Source organism: Octopus bimaculoides, chromosome 21 (genome assembly GCF_046866305.1).
Source record: "Octopus bimaculoides isolate indiv1 chromosome 21, ASM4686630v1, whole genome shotgun sequence".
Taxonomy (NCBI): Eukaryota; Metazoa; Mollusca; class Cephalopoda; order Octopoda; family Octopodidae; genus Octopus; species Octopus bimaculoides.
In genome coordinates, this window is record NC_142948.1 from 292,460 (window position 1) to 312,456 (window position 19,997).

The 19,997-nt window shown below is 29.8% G+C and overlaps 1 protein-coding gene across 50 annotated transcripts in view; it reads right to left on the reverse strand.

The window, feature by feature from the left end:
• Window positions 1-19,997, reverse strand: part of LOC106879088 (voltage-dependent calcium channel type A subunit alpha-1) — a 676,127-nt gene that overhangs the window by 50,094 nt on the left and 606,036 nt on the right. For 41 of the 50 annotated variants that reach the window (XM_089338755.1, XM_089338752.1, XM_089338751.1 and 38 more), the window contains 2 exons: window positions 19,527-19,636; window positions 8,872-9,015 (listed from right to left, as the gene is read on the reverse strand). In XM_089338755.1, the coding sequence (XP_089194881.1) occupies window positions 8,872-9,015; window positions 19,527-19,636 (254 nt within the window). Of the gene's footprint in view, window positions 1-2,722; window positions 2,822-8,871; window positions 9,016-19,526; window positions 19,637-19,997 lie in introns of all 50 variants that reach the window. The other 9 variants (XM_089338757.1, XM_089338766.1, XM_089338763.1 and 6 more) reach the window with 2 other exon arrangements.

The window sequence follows — 19,997 nt, forward strand, 5'->3', positions numbered from 1 at the left end:
TAACTATAATTGTCATTCATTACTCCAGCTGTCATGCAGTAAACTTTTTCTCTGCTTCAGAATGAGGACAAATCCAAGAACAACAGATTTCACAGTTAACAGAAACAATAGCCAGAGCTTTCATTAAATTAACTACCTTTGTCTAACATGTCTGTGGCTTAATGCAGAGCTGGCCTGGGGATTTTCAACAACGCTGTTCCCAGGTACTAATGACAAACAATGTAACCTATAATAGACAACAATCTCTAGGAAATGTCTGTGTATCAAACGTACTATATGTATTATACACAACTGTTATGTGTATATAAACCTAGCAACATTGACAAACTATACATTTATGTCACTGAATGTTATTGAATTTAAAAGGAAAGAATGTGACCAGTGGAGTTTACTTGGAATATGAAGAAACATTTAAAAAATTTCTATCATGGTTTTAATATTTATGTATTCAACATTTGAAATATCTGTTTTTGTGTTACAAGCCTTACAAAAATAATAAAGATCAAAATCATATGAATATGTATTTATGCTTCAATGAGTTTGTGAGTTTACATGAAATATTTCAATAACTGTGTAAGTATACATGTGTGTGTTTGTGTGTATGTATGTATATATATATATACACACACAAATAAAAATGAAATTGTGTAAATTATAGATATATATATAACTAAAAGCTAAAGGTAATGAAAACAAATCAAATTTCATATTAAGCAGAAGAGTGTAAGCTATATTTGATGTGAATAAATGAATTGCTGTTTAACTTTAGAATAATGTATAGCATACTTAAATTTGTTTTAATAAAAGATCAATATGTATGAGTACATTGGTGAGTAATTTAGCTGGTATTGACCCACATGTTATGAGTTCAAATCCTTGCATTATCAAAGATATTGCTCTTTAGAAAAAATATTGCCATCACAAGTAAGTGTATTGCTGTTAGCAAGGTTAACCACTTCTAAAATTTCATCTACATTGATTTCCGATTCATCAATCTTGATATTATGTAAAAAAGAAATGGCTTAACATTTTAAACATTTTCACATGAATTAGTTGGCTCTGTAACTCAATCCTTTGGCATTCTTTGAACTGAGCTAAATATTTCATCAAAGGTTTTCTGATATCAACAATTTTATCACAGGTTTCCTTTATTCTTCATATATCAAGAGTAGCTAAAATCATAAGCAGCTCAAAACCTATTTGTATAGAGTTGTACTTCAGCAATTCACAATTGCAACAGAAACAATCACCATAATAAAAAATATCCCTCCTCCCTCTCTCTCTCCTAGAATGACTCAGTCCTTCAAACTGTATGTTTACAGTCTTTTAAAACTGAAAGAATGTCTTGAATAAGTATTCTATACTGTAAACTTAGAGAAGAAAGAAATGTCAACATTAAAAGTGAGAACCTCAAGTCTCACCTGATATTTCCAAGACGGTTTTCAGTTTCCATCTTTACTTCCTGATATAATGTGCTGTTTTAGAATCATAAACTATAAAACTCTCAAATCAAGACAAACACATCAATTAATGCCAAATCTTATGGCTGTTAATTAAGGTAGGATCCTATATGTGTTAATTAAAGTTGGATTCTGAGTTTTTTAAATCAAAGTAGAATCCTACTGTTTTTCTACCTAATTATAACACTTCAATTAACATGGAAACAAATTGCATAAAATTACATACAAACATTTATATACACATACACACAAAAATATATATACATTAATATTAAATGTACACACAAACAGCTACACATATGTATTCCAATATATATGTACAAACATACATACTTTATAGGGATAAATATCTTACAGGCTGCAAGTTTGTTTCATTGAACAACCATATAAATTGTGAAATGAATTTGCAGCCCAAAGATATATATATATATATATATATATATATATATATATATATATATATATATATATATATATATATATAAATACTATACACACTCATTTATTTAAGTATATGCATGTATGAGTTTTCTTTGAGTTTTATGTAGGTTCTCCTGGAGAGAGTTCAAGCTTGTATCTAACAAAGCTAGAAGACTTTTTGAGTTATGAGAGATCCTAGTGTTTATAAATATGTGTTGCTTGAATTGTTGATGCATACATCCAAGTGTGTATATCTATTCACATTTTTGGAATGTTTTACAAATCTTCACTGTGCCACAATAGATTGGATTTGGGGAATCTGCATCAGTTTCTTGTGTGTGTGTGTGTGTGTGTGTGTGTGTGTGTGTGTGCAAATAAAACAAACTAATACATTTACGTATTAAAATTGCTGATATTAATACAAATGATATTAGACATTATAAGAACCAATTTTGAGAGAGGAAAGTGCAGTAGGATTGAACCACAAATCTCTAGCATTCTGGGTCACTGATGGGATTTCAACTACAAATCTATAACTTACTGCATGAGTTACAGATTTGGTGTCCAAATCTTTTGCTATACAATAATGTGCAAGTTTTTACTGTTTCTCGGAAATATTAGTCTGTGAGTTGAGGAGTGTTTGGAAACATTAATGTTTAGGATGTAGACTTTGGAAAGTTCTATGGCTAGGCATGAAGACTTTGGAAAGTCCTGTCATCATGGATGGGATTTGAACTCAGAACACAAAGGATAATATTAAAGAACATTCTTATTGAAATGTCACGGACAATAATCTAAATGAAATTCTGAAATTCCTTGAAGAAATTGTGTCACATCCATACCTGCTGAAAGCGAAACTGTTGTCCATTTAATCTAAGGCAAGGAGAATGAACTGGAATCTTATGATACTTGGTGCAGGGTTCAAACTCCTGAGTCTCGATCTAATTAAGGAACACAAGAAGTACAAACGACATCCATACAATACAGTTAGAAAGTTTGCCTCCAATTAAGAAATGGAAAAAGTAATCATAGTTTTGGCGTTAACAATGTTAGAGTTACAAATTGAGAGGATTATCAAGATGATGAGTAAAACCATAATAATGTTGGATTTTCATATTAACAAGAAAAATAGATATCAGAAGACCTGAAATGAAGGGGACAAAAATAAGAAAATTAGACTGACCCTTATACATGACCTGTACTTATAGTATCTACTGTAGATGTATAAAAGGTAAAGGTGACCTTGGTGAGAAATGAACATAAAGCCTCTAGGTAGGCAACTGAATACCACAAGGCATTTCATCCATCACTCTTCTGCCAATCCACCATCAAGATTGATATATTCATTTCTCACTTAGGCATAAAGACACAGGTTTGAAGAAGGCTAGGTTGATCCCCCACTATATAACTGGTAGTTTGTTTCATCAAGCTTGGATGGATAAAGGACAAAATTAACTTGATGATGTTTGAACTTAGAAACTAAATAATTACAGCAAAACATTCTGTCCATCATTCTATTAATTCTGCCAATTTACTAATAAGATTAATTAATATCAAAAGTAATTCTTTGAAAACATGTTACATAAATAAATCTTATTCTTCATATTGTTTTATATATATATATATATATATATATATATATATGATATAAACTAGTATAAACAGTGGAATTAGAGTTTCCTTTGAATGAAATTTTTCCTAAATATTTCAATTAAAGGAAAAATGATCAAAGTGAAAACTTTGAGAATGTTTATAAAGATCAAATAGTTATAAATTGTAAAGTAATTACTAGCCTAGTTTATAAAATGAGACAAATTTTAATTAATTAAATTGTTAATGAAGAGAAAAATCATTATGTTGATGATTAATTTTGATGAAGAAAGAAATGATTGCAGTAGGAAGGAAGTCTGATTTTTGGCAGTTTGTTGTTAACAGAGGACATGTTTCAATTTTATTAAATCTCATCAGCCTACTCTAACAGGTACTGAAAAATACTTGAGGACACCAGCTACACAGAAAACATTAGTATAGTACATGCTGAAATACTTAATAGAATGAGCCAAAGATTATTAAGTAATTACAAAGCTAAATTCTAAAAATTTTCTTTGTTCTTTAATTATTCATATCTAATAAATTGCAAGAAATTTTCTCACCAATTTATTGGTTATATGTTAAACACATTGTCTTGTAGATTAATTAATGAAAAATCTTTATTCTGAGGTATCTTTTTAAGTCAATAACATTTGAACTATGAGCAAAATCCTTTTTTTAAATTCTAAAATTATTTGGAAAATGTTTAAAGGTTATGTCTTGATTATTTTAAAATGATTCATTATGGAAAACAGGCTAGATTCTAACTATTTATATAATTAACAAAATAGTAATTATGATAGAAATAATAAAATGTGCATTCATTATGTACAAAATTAATTAGTTAAATTAATATGGGAAAAGACTGGCATTACACTATAGAGGAATAAAATAGCAACAAGTTTATTATGAAGTGAAATTTACACGAATCTAAGTTCATTATAAACAAAATATATTTCAACAGAAAATGATGTAATTAAAAAAAATGGATATTAATAAAGCTGAAATTAGAAGAGATAATTAGTTGGTATAAAAATAATTTTTAAAATCATTTCTAATTTATTTTCATTTGCATAGATTTTAGATGAAGATGGGCAAAATATTTTTCACTCTAATTCTATTGTTTATTTTTGTCATTTTACATAATCTAAATGAGTTCTTGGATTGAATCCTTTTTTAATTTTACAATTAATCTAAGATCTAAATAATTGATACATAAAATGACAGTCTATCTCAATTTTAATTGAACAAATTATCAAGGAATATTATTTAAAAAATCATTATTACTATTATTATTACTCCAATGATTGAAAACTTTACAAACTAAATATTTAGAGTGAGAGAGTTTTAATGTATTTTGCGGTAAAGTGGAATAATAAAATTATATAACTTGAATTTAAAACAAATGCAATTTTCTAACATACCTAAAACAATTAAATACCCCACCTGTTATTTATTTTGTATATTAAATTAGTAAAAGAATTACAGGTTGTTAATTAGAGGTTTCCAATGGATTCAATCATTCGTTCACTGTATTTTTAGAGGCAGTAGTAAATGAGAATGTACATAAGTTGGTGTAGAATAAATATTGGAAAGGACTTCATCCAAACAGCACTAGCTTTTGCCAATGTTTACATCAATGACTGACACACAACTTGTGCCTAGTTGCCATCAACCAAATTTCACTCACAATCTTTGGTTGACCTGGGGCCACTGTAAAGTGGAATTGAACCCAGATGTATGTAATTGTGAACTACATAGTCACTAACCCATATCTGTATGCAATAATGTCTTTTAGAATAATATAATACAGAATCTGTGGACTCAGTTTGAATAAAAGTTGACTTCTGTTAGTCTACCTGAGATTTTTCCTTTACCCAACCAGGATGTAAATTCACTGGAATTTAGTAACCATGGTAGAAAATCCAATAAGATCAGAATTATCTCCATTGGAAGATAAAGGCAGAATTAGAGATGGGGAGGGAACACTGCCAATTAAGTTGTTTATTTTCTTAAACCCATTCAAATTCTAGATTATTTTTCAACATTACAGAAACATCTAGAGATTGTATTTCAATAGAAATATGGTCAGTCAAGTGTTAATTAAGCATTAAGCCCAGAAATAATGGTGCAGTGAGGAACCACCATAGTTAATGATTATTATCATTTGAAATGAACTGGTAAGTATAGGAGACAATCCAAACATGTTTCAATGTTATTGGAACTCCTTAGGAAAACATAGACTTTGCCAGGCATGCCAAAGTAGTGATGACAGAATCACTAAGACAATATAAACTTTGAAAGTAGAAAATATTCAATGAACAAATTGTTTAGATGCTGACTCCATGTCATAAATAAAAGTTAATGTTTAGTGTATTATCTACTGAAATAAGTACAATAGTTATGAAAATTAATTTGATAAAGAACATTATATCACAATTCCAAATAAGGCATAATTTCTTCTCTCTCTTATATTAAAACAGATTACTTTATATTTGCTATTTTAAATTCTCTGAAGCAAAAGAATTTTAACAACAAATAAAATATTCTAAGTGTAAATATATATAAACATTTTGATATTTATTGCATTATGTTAAATTCTTACTTTTTTATCATTTATTAATAAGTTATTTAAATTATTAAAAATACTTTAAATTATTCTTAAAACACAAAAAGTTATCTTAATTTAAATAAAATTGCTCAGTGTAAAGAAAAAATGGCTCAAAAGGTGTAATTAGAAATTCAGATGACCAAGAGCTTACCTCCACTATACTGGGCTTGCCGTTGAAAATGAAAAACAACAATAAGTAGTAGCAGTAGTAGTAATAACAGTTTCTAATTTTAGGCACAGGACCAACAATTCTGGAGTTAGGGGTTACTCAAATCGATTCTAGAATTTGATTTGTACTTCCCTTTATTCTCGAATGGATGAAAGGCAAAACTGACATTGGCAGAATTTGAACTCAAAATGTAAAGAGTCGAAAGAAATATAATAAGGCATTTCTGTTAATCTGCAAGGATAATTAATTATCAATTATCATTGCAGAATAATAATAATAATGATAATAATAATAATAATAATAATAATAATAAAGTCAAAATTTATAATACTTATTCTTAGACACGTAATCTAAAGATCAGAAAAAATTTCTCAGTGATTAAATTGATCTACAAATATATTTAGAATGTAAAGTAGACAAATCCTATGTGAAACTAAGGGAAAAATGCCGAATTAAAATAAAAAATTAAGAAGCAATTCTTTTTAATATATGAAATTCTTAATATTACAAAATTGAAGCTTGAAGTTCAAAAATAAAGATGACTGCAGCTTAACTAGTAGAATTATTTTTGCTATGACTGAAGATCTAAATTGTTTGGAACATGTTCCATTTGGCCTTGTATTTAAGAAAGAAATGTTTAATTAAAGGTTTTAGAAGTTTATTATATAATTTGGAGAAGAAATAAAGTGAAGAATTTATAATTTATTTCAGAAACACAAGAAATCTCAATGGGAAGAATGTAAAAGCAGAAAGTGTCGCAGAAAATTCTTTGAAAAGAAAAGTGCATTTAGAATAAAATCTTAAGTGTGTGTTTAGCTAAAAATGCCAGAATGAAATTTTTGTGTGAAGAGTTTAGCATGCTAAATCCTTATGTTTTACTGCATTAACATGCTTTTAATGCATAAAAAGTTTGTTAAAAAATGTGTAAAGGCCAATGGAAAATTTGTGTTGTAAGGCAAATTTCAGTGACGTTTATGAGACATGTTATTGGACATAAAGAATCTGTGGCTTATGAAGAATTTGAAATATCCCTAGAAGACATAAGAAAGAAGAAATCAGATCATTTTAGAATCAACAGCAGTTTTGATGTATATATGAGAGACAAATAGAATGGATAATTAAAAAGCGAAGATTAAATAAAATCAATGGAAATTTGTGTCAAGTGCTTTCAGAGTCATGCTTCTTAATTTTCTGCAAAGATGGAATTGATAGGCATGTGTGTGCCTACAAACAAGTGGTTAAACGTGTGTGCATTTATATATTTCTCTCTATATGCATTTATGTGTGAGTGTGTGTTCATATATATGTATATATATATATACACACACACACACACACACACACACACACACACACTCACACACATACTCACACACACACACACATTCAGATATAAGGATGTGATTTGATTTTATTACAAAAATATCTTATACTATAGACAAGTAGATGAACGTGTGTATATATTTGTGTGTGTGTGTACAAATGTCTATGTGTGTGTATGCATATATATGTATATATATATATATATATATATATATATATATATATATATATATATGAACCCAGCCAGCTACACATGCGTGTAAATATATGTGGAGTATATGTGAAGAGTTGAATAAGTGATGTGACTTTATAAATATAGAAATATTTTGTAAGCAATATTATTAAAAGTGATTATAATCAAATGTAGAAGTGGCGGACCAAAATAGTTGATGTGCTGAGAAAATGTTCGATGTGCACAAAAGCTCAAAGGGAAATGGACTTCAAACATTCAAAAAGTAATCAAGAGTTCTCATAATGAGCATTTATTAATTAGAATATTCACTGGGGGAAAAAAAAAAAAAAAATATATATATATATATACTCGCTTACTTGAATGACGAGTTGATTTTTCTTACCATGATGATGAAGCAACATGCATAGTTGATCCGTGCACAACATAAGAAAGGGTTGTAAACACAGAGAAAATAGATTACAAGTTTAATGAAAACATGTTGGGTTTTTAATTATCAGTTTCTTTTTAGAACCAGATTTGAAATGTTAACAAGTTGATAGCTTTAACTAAACTTTACGAAAACAATATGGTTAGAACATATTTCTTGATTTGGTCTAGCTAGAAGAGATAAGTAAATGATAAAAACTATAGAAAAATAATTCCACCACAACATGCAGAATAAAAGAAGAAAAAATAAGATAAAATTCCTCATTGATTGTAAGAGCTACAGCAAAAGGGACAAAAACTATATTTTGGAAACTAGCACAAATCACTGCAATACTTGCAAAATGGATGAAAAAAACAAAAAAAAACAAACAAAAACAAACCTACAATGAATGAGAAATAAAGGACAAGGACTACAAAGATTTTTCGACTGGTTTATGATAAAATGGACTACGTTTTCAATGCACTTACACTGGTGACAAAAATTGGTTGAAGAAAAAGTGTTTTCAACTACTTGGGTCACAAGCAATTTAAAATGAGGTAGGTGCATAAATATGGATAACTTGTGACAGCATAAATTCGGATAATAATAGAGTTGAAGAGGATGGAGGCAGACTGGTGTAACTTAAATTCCAGATGCAGTTTAGGTGTGCCAGAGTAATTGGAGTGTATTCAGTCATACCTGATTATAGTCCTCATCATAATCTTTATAATCCTCTTGATACTCCTGATAATCTTTATAATCCTCGTGATACTCTTCGTCATCGTGATATTCTTTATAATCATCGTCATCACGATACTCCTTAATATCATCCTCCCAGAACAACTTGAAATCAGAAAAGTTGAACAAATCAGATACATTCAAAATTTCAACAAGAAACGAAAAGCTCTTCGACATCACAGCTGTAGATTACTCTCCAAAGGCCATGGACTGTGTGTGCATGTATATATAATATATATATTCACATATACACATAAACAAAAAAATGTACAAGGTACTTATATAAATATACATATAACTTTATAATCTAAAGATTGGTCTTATACATATATATGGATATACATATTTATATATATATAATAATATATATATACACCTATAGATATGTATGTATATATATATATATATATATATATATATATATATATATATATTTTTATACACATACAGATATGTATATATAGATATATATACACACAGACATTACATATATATATATATATATACATTATATACATATATATGTACACACATATATATATATATCAGTAACCATGTGCATATAACGATATAACTATACATGCATATATACACACACACACGCATATTCATTTATATAATTACATAGTGATATATATAATTATATTCATGTATATGGTCATACATATATACATACAGTCACACTAAAATAGATATAGAATCATTTCCAGTCAAAATATGAAAATAGGAATAAAATAACTAACTTCATGTGTCATGAATTAATAACTAATTAATAGCTAATTAGTACAAACAAATTGTTCCACTCAACTAATATTTGAACCTGAAACTACTCTGCTTACAGAATATAAAAAGATGTAAAGTTTTGTAATGATACATCAAAAGTGGGTAAATCTATTATATTAGAGATTATTTAATCTAAATCATTATAACGACCAATTTTAGAGATAACTTGTGATTAAAATGCACAGTGAACTGAATTAAAACACTTCTTTCAGTGTTACATAATAATACTGTAAAATGGCCAAGAAAGAGCAGAAATTTTATAAGGAATGTATTTAACTAGTTTAATGATAAGAATAAAAGATAAATAAAATAAATAGAGCTAACTCTAAACCCCAACATGAAAAACTGCCACCATAAGGCTATCTGGTTTATATCCCCATTTTGCCTGAATGTTAAAAGATGTAGATAGGATCTTCCTTGGATTATCAGATAAGTATTTTCCACAACAAATACATACAGGAAAAATTTCAATAAGATACTTTGAGGATCTCTTTTACCTGTGCACCTAGCTTAAAGAAAATTTTAGCAAATAAGCCCAAATCTAACATAGAGATAAACTGTTCGTTCAGATGTAACACCACAAGCCCACTAAATGGTTAATGTAACACAGAAACCATCACATGTGAAGCAGAAACAGTCTCAAAGAATCCCAACAGAGTGACAAATGTACAAAAATACACAGGTGCCATGGAAGGCTCCTTCAAGTCCAAGTTAGACACCCACAAATCTTTGTGTCATATTCAAGAGAGATGCAATATCATGACATGAATGGAAATATAGGCAGAAAATACTGCACAATATAACATCAGGTGAAGACTGCACATGCACAAACCTTACTTCAGCAGCAGTAAGATGTGCTGACTGTTAACAGAAACCAAAAGATCATATTAAAGAACACTCTCTACCCAAGGGCCTACTGAGCTTTAAAAGTGGAGTTATTTCTTCCTGCCCTCATGAACTCAAGTTCATATTAACCAGCTGGTCAGACAGACCCCAAAAAGTATAACAGCTGGCTTTTCCCTTGCCATAAATGAGAAGTTAACATTCTCCCCACCACACACACAACACATATATACACACTTACACACATTAATGCAAATACATGTCCACATCTTCAGAAAAAAAAAAGACTCCCTCCATCTCTCTCCATTCTGCATCTTTCCCTACACCTGTCTCTTTACCCCCACATCACCTAAAAGTAGAGTGGACTTTTGTCAGATGAATGGTGAACTTCAGGTTATTGGCTCAACGGGACAAATCCAAAACACAAATCTGTCAGCCTTAAGAGACAACCTCATTTGTTTGGTTCTATTAACCAGTTCTTTTGGCTGCATTCTTTTATCTATCAATGTTATTCTGGATTTCTACAACCACTCTGAGACCCATAAAACAGAAGACTTTTTCAGGCCACCAACAGCAGAGAGACCAAACCAAACTTTTCCACTCAACCATATATGATGGTTATTTATTTACCTCTCCAATTCTAGAAGGTTATTGGCATGAATCCAATCAGACACATTAATTAGTTGTTATGACACTATAATATTGTAATAATATAAAAATAATTTTATATATATATATGTATGTATGTATATATTTATACCTAAAATATACACATACAAGTAGATATACATATAAACAATATAATATATTCACAAATATAACTAGATATTTATACCGATATATATCTAAATACATACGTTATATGTATACATTTATCTGTCTGTCTATCAATCTATCTAAACATAAATATACAGAAAGACATATGTTTATATACGTGTATATGAACACAGATCAAGACTGAGAAGAAGAGTGTTACCTTCAGACTGACCCTAAACCCATATCTGTTCTGAGCCAGAACAAAGCACTTTCAATGGTTTTGGATTATGATCACACTCATAAACCTAACATTTATACTTACATATACTTATATGTGTGTGTGTGTGCGTGTGTGTGTGTGTGTGTGTGTGTGTGTGTGTGTGTGTGTGTGTGTGTGTGTACACATTGACACAGACATATAAATATGTACATATACATACATTTATGTATAAACACACACATCCCGTATATATTTAGTAGGTATCCTTCAAATGGAACTAACATTTTTACTAATTCCTGCTTTTGCAGGTAATGATTTAAAGCCACTACTTCATGTTAGATCCTAAAATGAAATGTAAAGGAATATAGGAAGTTGTGGAATTGGTTCATTATATGAAGTTCCAGAAAAGGTGAAAGTTAAAGTTGTAATCTATTGGAGAATAATCAAGCAGTTAAATTCACACACACACACACACACACAAGCACACACACAGACACACAAACACACACACACAAGATCTTTCCTGTCTATTTTTTCTCAATATGCTAATCCTTTACAAAATTAAGATCAAGCAGCTTAGTTCACTCATCAGTTATATTAAACATTAAAAAAAGCAATAAAAAACCAAATTGGGTTCCCAACCATGCATCAGAGATCATTCACACAAGAAAAAGGAAGAAAAAAACCCTGTAAAAGTCAATGCTATTCTGTAGACTAGAATATATTTATAGATATAAATATTTATAGAACATGCTCAGGCATGGCCTTAAACTGTGACTACAAAACACAAGAACTACAAAAACTGGTAATAATGAAGTGGTTGATAATAGTCCACCAAACTGATGTCTGTAAGAAAATTGTGATTGAAGCCATATAATTATATGGCTGTTCAATAAAGGAAAGGATTGCAACATGGGGAGAGACATCTAAGTCAGCCTGGAAGGGATTAATACACGTCTAGCTAGTTCTGGGAAGCAGAAGCAGTTAGAGATGAGAATCTGTTTTGTTTAGGTGAGCAACCAGAGGTCATGACTGTTCTTCAAGGCAGTTTGGGGAAGAAGTTATCTTTACACAAAATGCTTACAATGGAGTGGATCACATCAAAGGAAGCCAAGTGCCAAGAGATAAAGCTGAGGCTTCTGCAAGATCAGAACCGAACCTAATGAAATAATGTCCAGAGGGTTAACACCAATATTGGGTTTCTTGTTGTGAAATGTAGCCACTGATCTCTCTCAGCAAGTAGTTAATTGTCTGTGCATGGGTTTCAGGGAAGATCGGTTTATGTGGAGGCAGTTGCAATGACAGAATACGGAAAAAGTGTTCATTGCACATATGCTCTGTCAGAGGCAAGTGACTTTGAAGGAAAATGAGGGTGCTGCATTTATGTGACCCTTCAAGAAATCAAATAGCCCCCTATTGTACAGCCACATTCAATCTAAATGTCATCAAGCATTTATCACTAAACATCTGCAAGAGGATAAACGCATTGGACTTTAATAAATTCAGCTTCAACAAAGGTTTAGTGTATGATAGGGAGGCACTACTAGGTTGCTGATGTCAAGAAGAAACAAACACTTGCAGTTGCACTCACCAAACCATAAAAACATTAAGAAGAGAAATGTTATATGGAACAACCCACCATACAATAATGCTGTAAAAACTGGTATTACAAAACATTTCATGAACAGCCTTAAATTCTGTAAATTATTTAACAAAATCAACAGCAGCACCAGTAACACTGTTAATGTAAAATATAGTGCAGACAAACATAAAATGAAAGGAGCTGACATGTACTACCAAAATATAGAGTTTATCCTCATAAAAGAGGGATGTTTAGAGGAAATATTGTATGTTGTGCTAATGTCTTCAACAATAAGCCATTTCATGATTAGCATGAGGAAAACACCAAACTTGGAAATTAAGAAACAAAGCCCTCCAGTATCTCAGAGGCAGTATTAGAATAGATACAGGTATTCAAGGGATCAAAGTGTTATCGTCCCTGTATTATATAGAAACTCCATTCTATTTGCTGTCATATCTTAATCTTAAATTAAAAAAAAATACCTCAGCTAATATTGACTTGTTGAAACATACTCAAATTCTATCTTGGGGATTTCAAGGAAGTTTCACCAGATGCATAGTGTTCTCTTGTCATGCAAGAGCCTAGACTATCACCAGATGTGAAATAATTTAAAAGGAGAAGAAAATCATAAAGAAATAAAAATTAAAAGTTAAAATAATAAAACAAATATGAATGGTAATTAGTTGCAGTTAAATATGATTATAAGGAAAATATTTAAAACATCAAATTTAAATGTTTACTACTGATTATATTATTCAAATGCACAAAGCCATAGGTATGTGTACTTCATTGTTTGTGTGGTTATGTGTATATATTACAGAATATTCATTACTGTATATAAATAGAAGTCAACTTTCTATAACTTATGCCCTAAGTTCATTCAACTTATCAGGAATATAAACTCAGAATTCCAATAGAAAATACAAGTGAATGTTAGATAATATCGTAGACTAATAAGAACAACCAGTCAGAAGATTTCAAAGACAGACTTTTATATGACAGAGGAATAATTTGTGTAGTAAGAAATAAAATATTCATTTGTAAAAAGAAATAACCAAAGTTTGAACTAACATACAAACACACTTTAACTTGTGTGTATAAAATATAATGCACCTAAAATGTGTATTTAATATTTCATTTATGAAATTCGACTTATTTTGTGTCACAAGTACATCTCATGTATGGTTGTATGTATGTTTTGGTATATATATATATATATATATATATAATACAAAATGGGACAAGAACGCAAAACATCCAGACTGTTAGGTGATACTATGTTTGTATACATGCATATATTTATCATCATTTAATATCCATTTACCATGGATTGAACAGTTTAACAGGATCCAGCAAGCCACAAGGTTGCATCAAGCTCACATACTCACACATATATGCATATACACCCATACTCTCTCTCATCTGTGGTTAACATTTGTGCAAGTGTGCATGTATGTATAATATGAATATATAGGTCTTTAAATTTCAATCTATACATTGATGGTTATCTGATGTGTTAACCACTGAACCATGGAATGTAAATTAATAATTAGTGTTAACCTCATTGGTAAGAGACCAGTCTTAATTACAGGTCTTGAACAGGAGCCATCTGCAATGAGTTACCATTTCAACCATCCTATCACAACATATCCACTTATTCCTCTCTCTTTCTCTCTGTCTGTCTTTGTGTACAATATTATTAAATGTATCCCTTCCTCTTCCTACACACACACAAACACACATTCTAATTTACAAAATTGCATACATTTTCAAATTATCAGTAAAAAATACAGATTTGGTTAAATTTTGAACATCATTGAATTCCCATGTTTTTTCTGTTAATGACCATATTATATATATACATATATATATACATATATATATATATATATATATATATATATATATATATATATATATATATATATATATATATATATATATATACAGTCTTAGAGAAGTATATATCAATATGTATCATAATAGATATATTTAATCTATAAAAATGTTACAATACATATTTAAGAAAATAAAGTGTGCAAATTCTTGAAAACAGCAATTAAAAAAGATTTTGTCATTTTCAAAATTTATTCCATACATGATTGTGTGCTTGAAACAAAATTCAAATAAACATTATTTCCAAAATCCAAGAGGATTTCTGAATGTCAGTAACTTGGCTCATTGTCAAGAGATTTTTTTCACAGAAACCAAAGGTTTTGACATCCACTATTTTGGCTTTGATCACCATTACTGCTCTTGCAGACCCTTACAGTTTATTTAGTTTTATTACAGATTTTACCATTAGTTAACATTGATTCTAGGCACACTGAAGATATATCTAAAATATTAATGTTTAAGGAAGAAATATAATCATTCTATTCTCGAAACTATCAAAATACTGATTAAGTCTTTTAAAATTTAAATATTGAAAACTTTTTGAACACTAAAGATATGATATACAATATTTTAATTAAGATAGATAGCCATATTTGAAATATTCTATTATAAAAACTTACATGAATGAATCAGTATGTATGTATGGAGTGTGTGTATACACATAGTATGTATATGTATGCACTCATATACATACACACATAAACATATACAAGAAATAGATAAAGAGACAGGTATGTAGATACATACAAGTATATATATGAACACACATATGCACACAAAATTGTTATAATTAGATGAAAGCTTTCCTTTGTATTCATATGAAACATAATTGTAAAGAAACATTGAAGTGAATACAAAATAAGATACACAAAGACAATCTTTTTGGTAAGTTGTTATTACCAAACAAAAAAGCGTGATTGATTATTGGTGGAAATTTTAAATCAAAATAGACCAAAGGAATAAAAAAAAAATCAACATTTACACATCAAAATGTGAAGCTCAACTTTAACAAGCAATGAAAGTGTTGTTTTAATTGCACATTTACTGCATTAAGAAGAAAGAAAGAAAGAAAGAAAGAAAAAGGAAAGAAAAAGGAAAGAAAAATATTATTTAAGTAGCTAGAATTAAATAAAATATTTTAAAAATTGCTGTGTTGCTGTCTATCTAACATGGCTATTTGAAGTGGTTTCAGTGACAGATTTCAACAAGAAAAGCAATGTGGAAATAATTAAAAACAAATTAAAAATAGAAGATTTTTAGTTATTATTCTAATAACATAAACAACTGAATGTGGTGTTTACTGTGAACTGGTGTGCTGCAGCCTTTGAACAATGGCAGTCAACTGGTGCCAAGCAGAGCTTGAGCAATTTACAGGCAAACAAATTTCACAGACTATACTGATACGAAAGCAGAGAAAGACTTATGTTTAACCTATAAACAGTGAGGACTTGGGTGAAAACATGCACTCGTAATTAAAGAACAAATTAGGTAAAAATAATATAAATAATATAAAGATGGAAAAATGTAAAGTAAAAATAAAAGAGAGAGAGAGAGCATACCAGATGGAATAAATTTGAAATAGTTTAACACAATCTATTATTGTAGAATATTGTTAGGTTCAGTGTGAGAACGTCAAATATAGATATGGGAAAAATTAACAGTAAATTAAGTTTAAAGTATTTAAATCACAGTTTTAATTAATGTATATTTGTAGAGAAGTGTAAATTACCATTGTTAATGTCATTTTAATTAGCTAAATCAAAAAATTATTTTCACACAAAATCTTGATTCTCTCAAAGTCTAGAATCTCATAAGTTCGAATCAGGCAGAGTTTGCTGATAAGGTCTAATTAGAGCAAAACATGCCTGAAGTTATCCTACATCACTGAGGATCAAGTTCACTTCTCCACTACATAATTCTATTTCATTTTTAATCAATTTATATTTCCTATTTTTCTCCATTGCCTTTCTTAACAAGAACTGTCATTGCTGCAAATGGCTTTCCTCCTCATTCCAGGAGCAATTTGTATGGTTAAAAATTCTTTTTGGTTCACTTCATTAAATATGTTAATGTTGTAAATAAGTGAATTTATCAGCAAAAGTAGACTGACAGGTACACACACACACACACACACACACACACACAGATGACACTGCTAGCCATGTAACATAGGTATTTCTAGAATATGAGACTAGCTAAACATAAGTTCTTTGAATCCTGATTTGAATATATTCTACATGAAGGCAATATTCAGAAATATAAAAATATATTAAAATAATAAAAGTTTGTTACTTCCTGAATTTACTTCAAACTATGCAAAGCCTTAATCAAAATATCGACAGACCCACATTGTTCCCTAACCCTAACCCTTAATCAAAATATGTATCGACAGACCCACATTGCTCCCTAACCCTAACCCCTATTTCACTGACTTTTTTTACGAATTGTTTCTTGTCGTGAATTATTTGCTCCGTATTGAAATATATATATATATATATATATATATATATATATTAGTCCCTCATTAACCTCTAGGCAAGGAAACAGCTTCAATACTGAATTGGTGTGATATTTAGTTAAAGAATTATTGTCGATATCATCATCATAATCTTTATTATAATTAATTAATGACATTATCATAGCAATAAAATCATTTATGACAAACCAATTAACGTATTCAAGACTCAGTGTCTTCATACTCACATCCAACACCCTGAACTTCTTCAGATTATAAGATTAAATATTCTGGTTGATGTATATTATTGATAATACCCACAGATTATAACCAAATCAATTATTGATCACTGATTATCATTAATTTACCAACTAAATAAACTAGCAGAAAACCACCCAAAGGCCAGTATTTTTGCTCAAATTTCAGTAGAGAGGGTTCGATAATTTACATCAACCTCATTGCTCAACTGGTACTTTATTTTATCAACTCCAGAAAGATGGAAAGCAACACTGGCCTCGGCAGGATTTGAACTCAAAACATTAAGTTGCAAAAAACTACCCAACACACAAGCTAACTTACTAACATAGTGGTAAGCAGAATTATAATCTGAGATTTAGGATAAAATCTTGGTAAGACAAGTGATAAAATCGTACACAAGACTTCTCGTGGCTTGAGCCCATGACCAAAATGGAGATTTATGGACACATTCCACCTAGCTCTAAAATTGTTGCTCAACTTAGAATCAGCTTTGCTGACCACTAATATTGTACTGGACACCACAATACACCAGATATTATTTGTTGGCAGAGACACACATCACAAAACTGAGGTTCCAGCAATGCTAGTGGAGGACAAATATTCCTAGTGTGATGAGATGAGATGCATCTTGATTGCAGAATGAAATTGTTTTATTTTAATAATTGATTTATAATTATCATTTTTATCATTATTAGATCATTTGTATATTAATTTTAAAAATTTAGTATATCACGGTTGTCTCCCCTGCATTTATTAGCAAGAGTCATTCATTAGGTTAATTAGTCATTTTCCTCACCATGGATGTAATTTTAATCAATTGCAATATCAAGGCTCATGACATTAAATACAGACCTAATAATTTGGCTTTCCTACAAAACATGTCCCTAGGTAGAATTTCTATTTTGTTCTAATTATCTTCACATATTTTTACTATAATTTGTAAATAAGGTAAGTGTTTTATATGAAGCGAAAGGTGTCACTCATAGTTGAAACCTTAATACAGTAAAACTGCATCAGTGATCAGATTACAAATGTATGATGACACTTTTAAACACTTCATAGTAGAACTATTTAGAAATTTAACAGTTTTTCTTTATGCATTTTTAATTGGCTAATTTAACTGAAATAGCATCTGGTTGAGTTGATGTCTGTTGTCAATCTAGGCAGTGCTAGGTCTATTCCTTAGCTTTAGAACTGGTATGCTCTGTATCGGAACACTTTGAAGACAAGAACATTTGAAGATGTGCAATATCAGTGAAAGTAAAGTTTTGCACACTTTCATGCTAAGAAGTACTGACCTCTTCTTTTTTCTCCTGCAAAAAAGTACAACACTTTGACAGGTGTGTGTCAACTAGCAAAGTAAAAGGGCCACTAATGAGATAAGGGGACAATTAACAAGAACAATGGTAAGGGAACAGCTAAAGTCTTAAGAGTTTGCTTTTAAAGAAATGTACAAAACAAGATATGAAATTGAAAAGAAAAAACTCAAAACAGAACATGTACAATACACACACATGCATGTTTGCATGTACATATGTGTGTAAAAGAAATATACTACGTTGAATATAGCACAAATATCCAGAACAAAAATGTATTTTAATTTTCAAAATCAACAGTTTATATAATTCTGAAATAAAGCAAATAAAACTAGAAACGGTTCTCTCATTAGATTCACAACAAGGAACTCATTAAAACTGTCCTAAAAGGCTTGTTTATATTTTATCAGGACATAATTTATCACTTTTGAAATTTAAAAAAGAAGACAACTCTTTAATAACAAAATAATAAAAAATTCTGGATGTAGTTTTTTTTTTATTACTTACCATTTTTAAACTATTATTCTGGTTTTGACTCGCTTTGTAAGCTCGCCAGTTTTCAGCTACTAAAAGTCCAGTGTAGATTTTTCCAACTGTCAATTTCCGATCGTTTAATTCTGAAAAAAACCCAATATTTTCCAGTGATTAGAGAGAGAGAAAAAAACCCCACCTGATTGAAATGTGAGATAAAAAGTAGTTTCAGTGACTATTTCACCCTAGATCAGGCCTCATCAAGCAGGTCTATGATGAAAACTATTCTTACCATGGCCATCTAGCACTATTTTTAATTTAAAGGGAATGTGGGTGCATGTATGGAGGTGGGGGGGATGAAGGAGATTAGGCTGCTATTTCTAGTAGGGTAAGCAACTTTTGTTCCTTTGTTGATGCAAACAAATAATAGCTATAGACAGTGGCCATGCTGGGGCACCATCTTCTAGGTTAAAAACAAATCAAAAGAGTTGTAGTAAACTGTAAAAT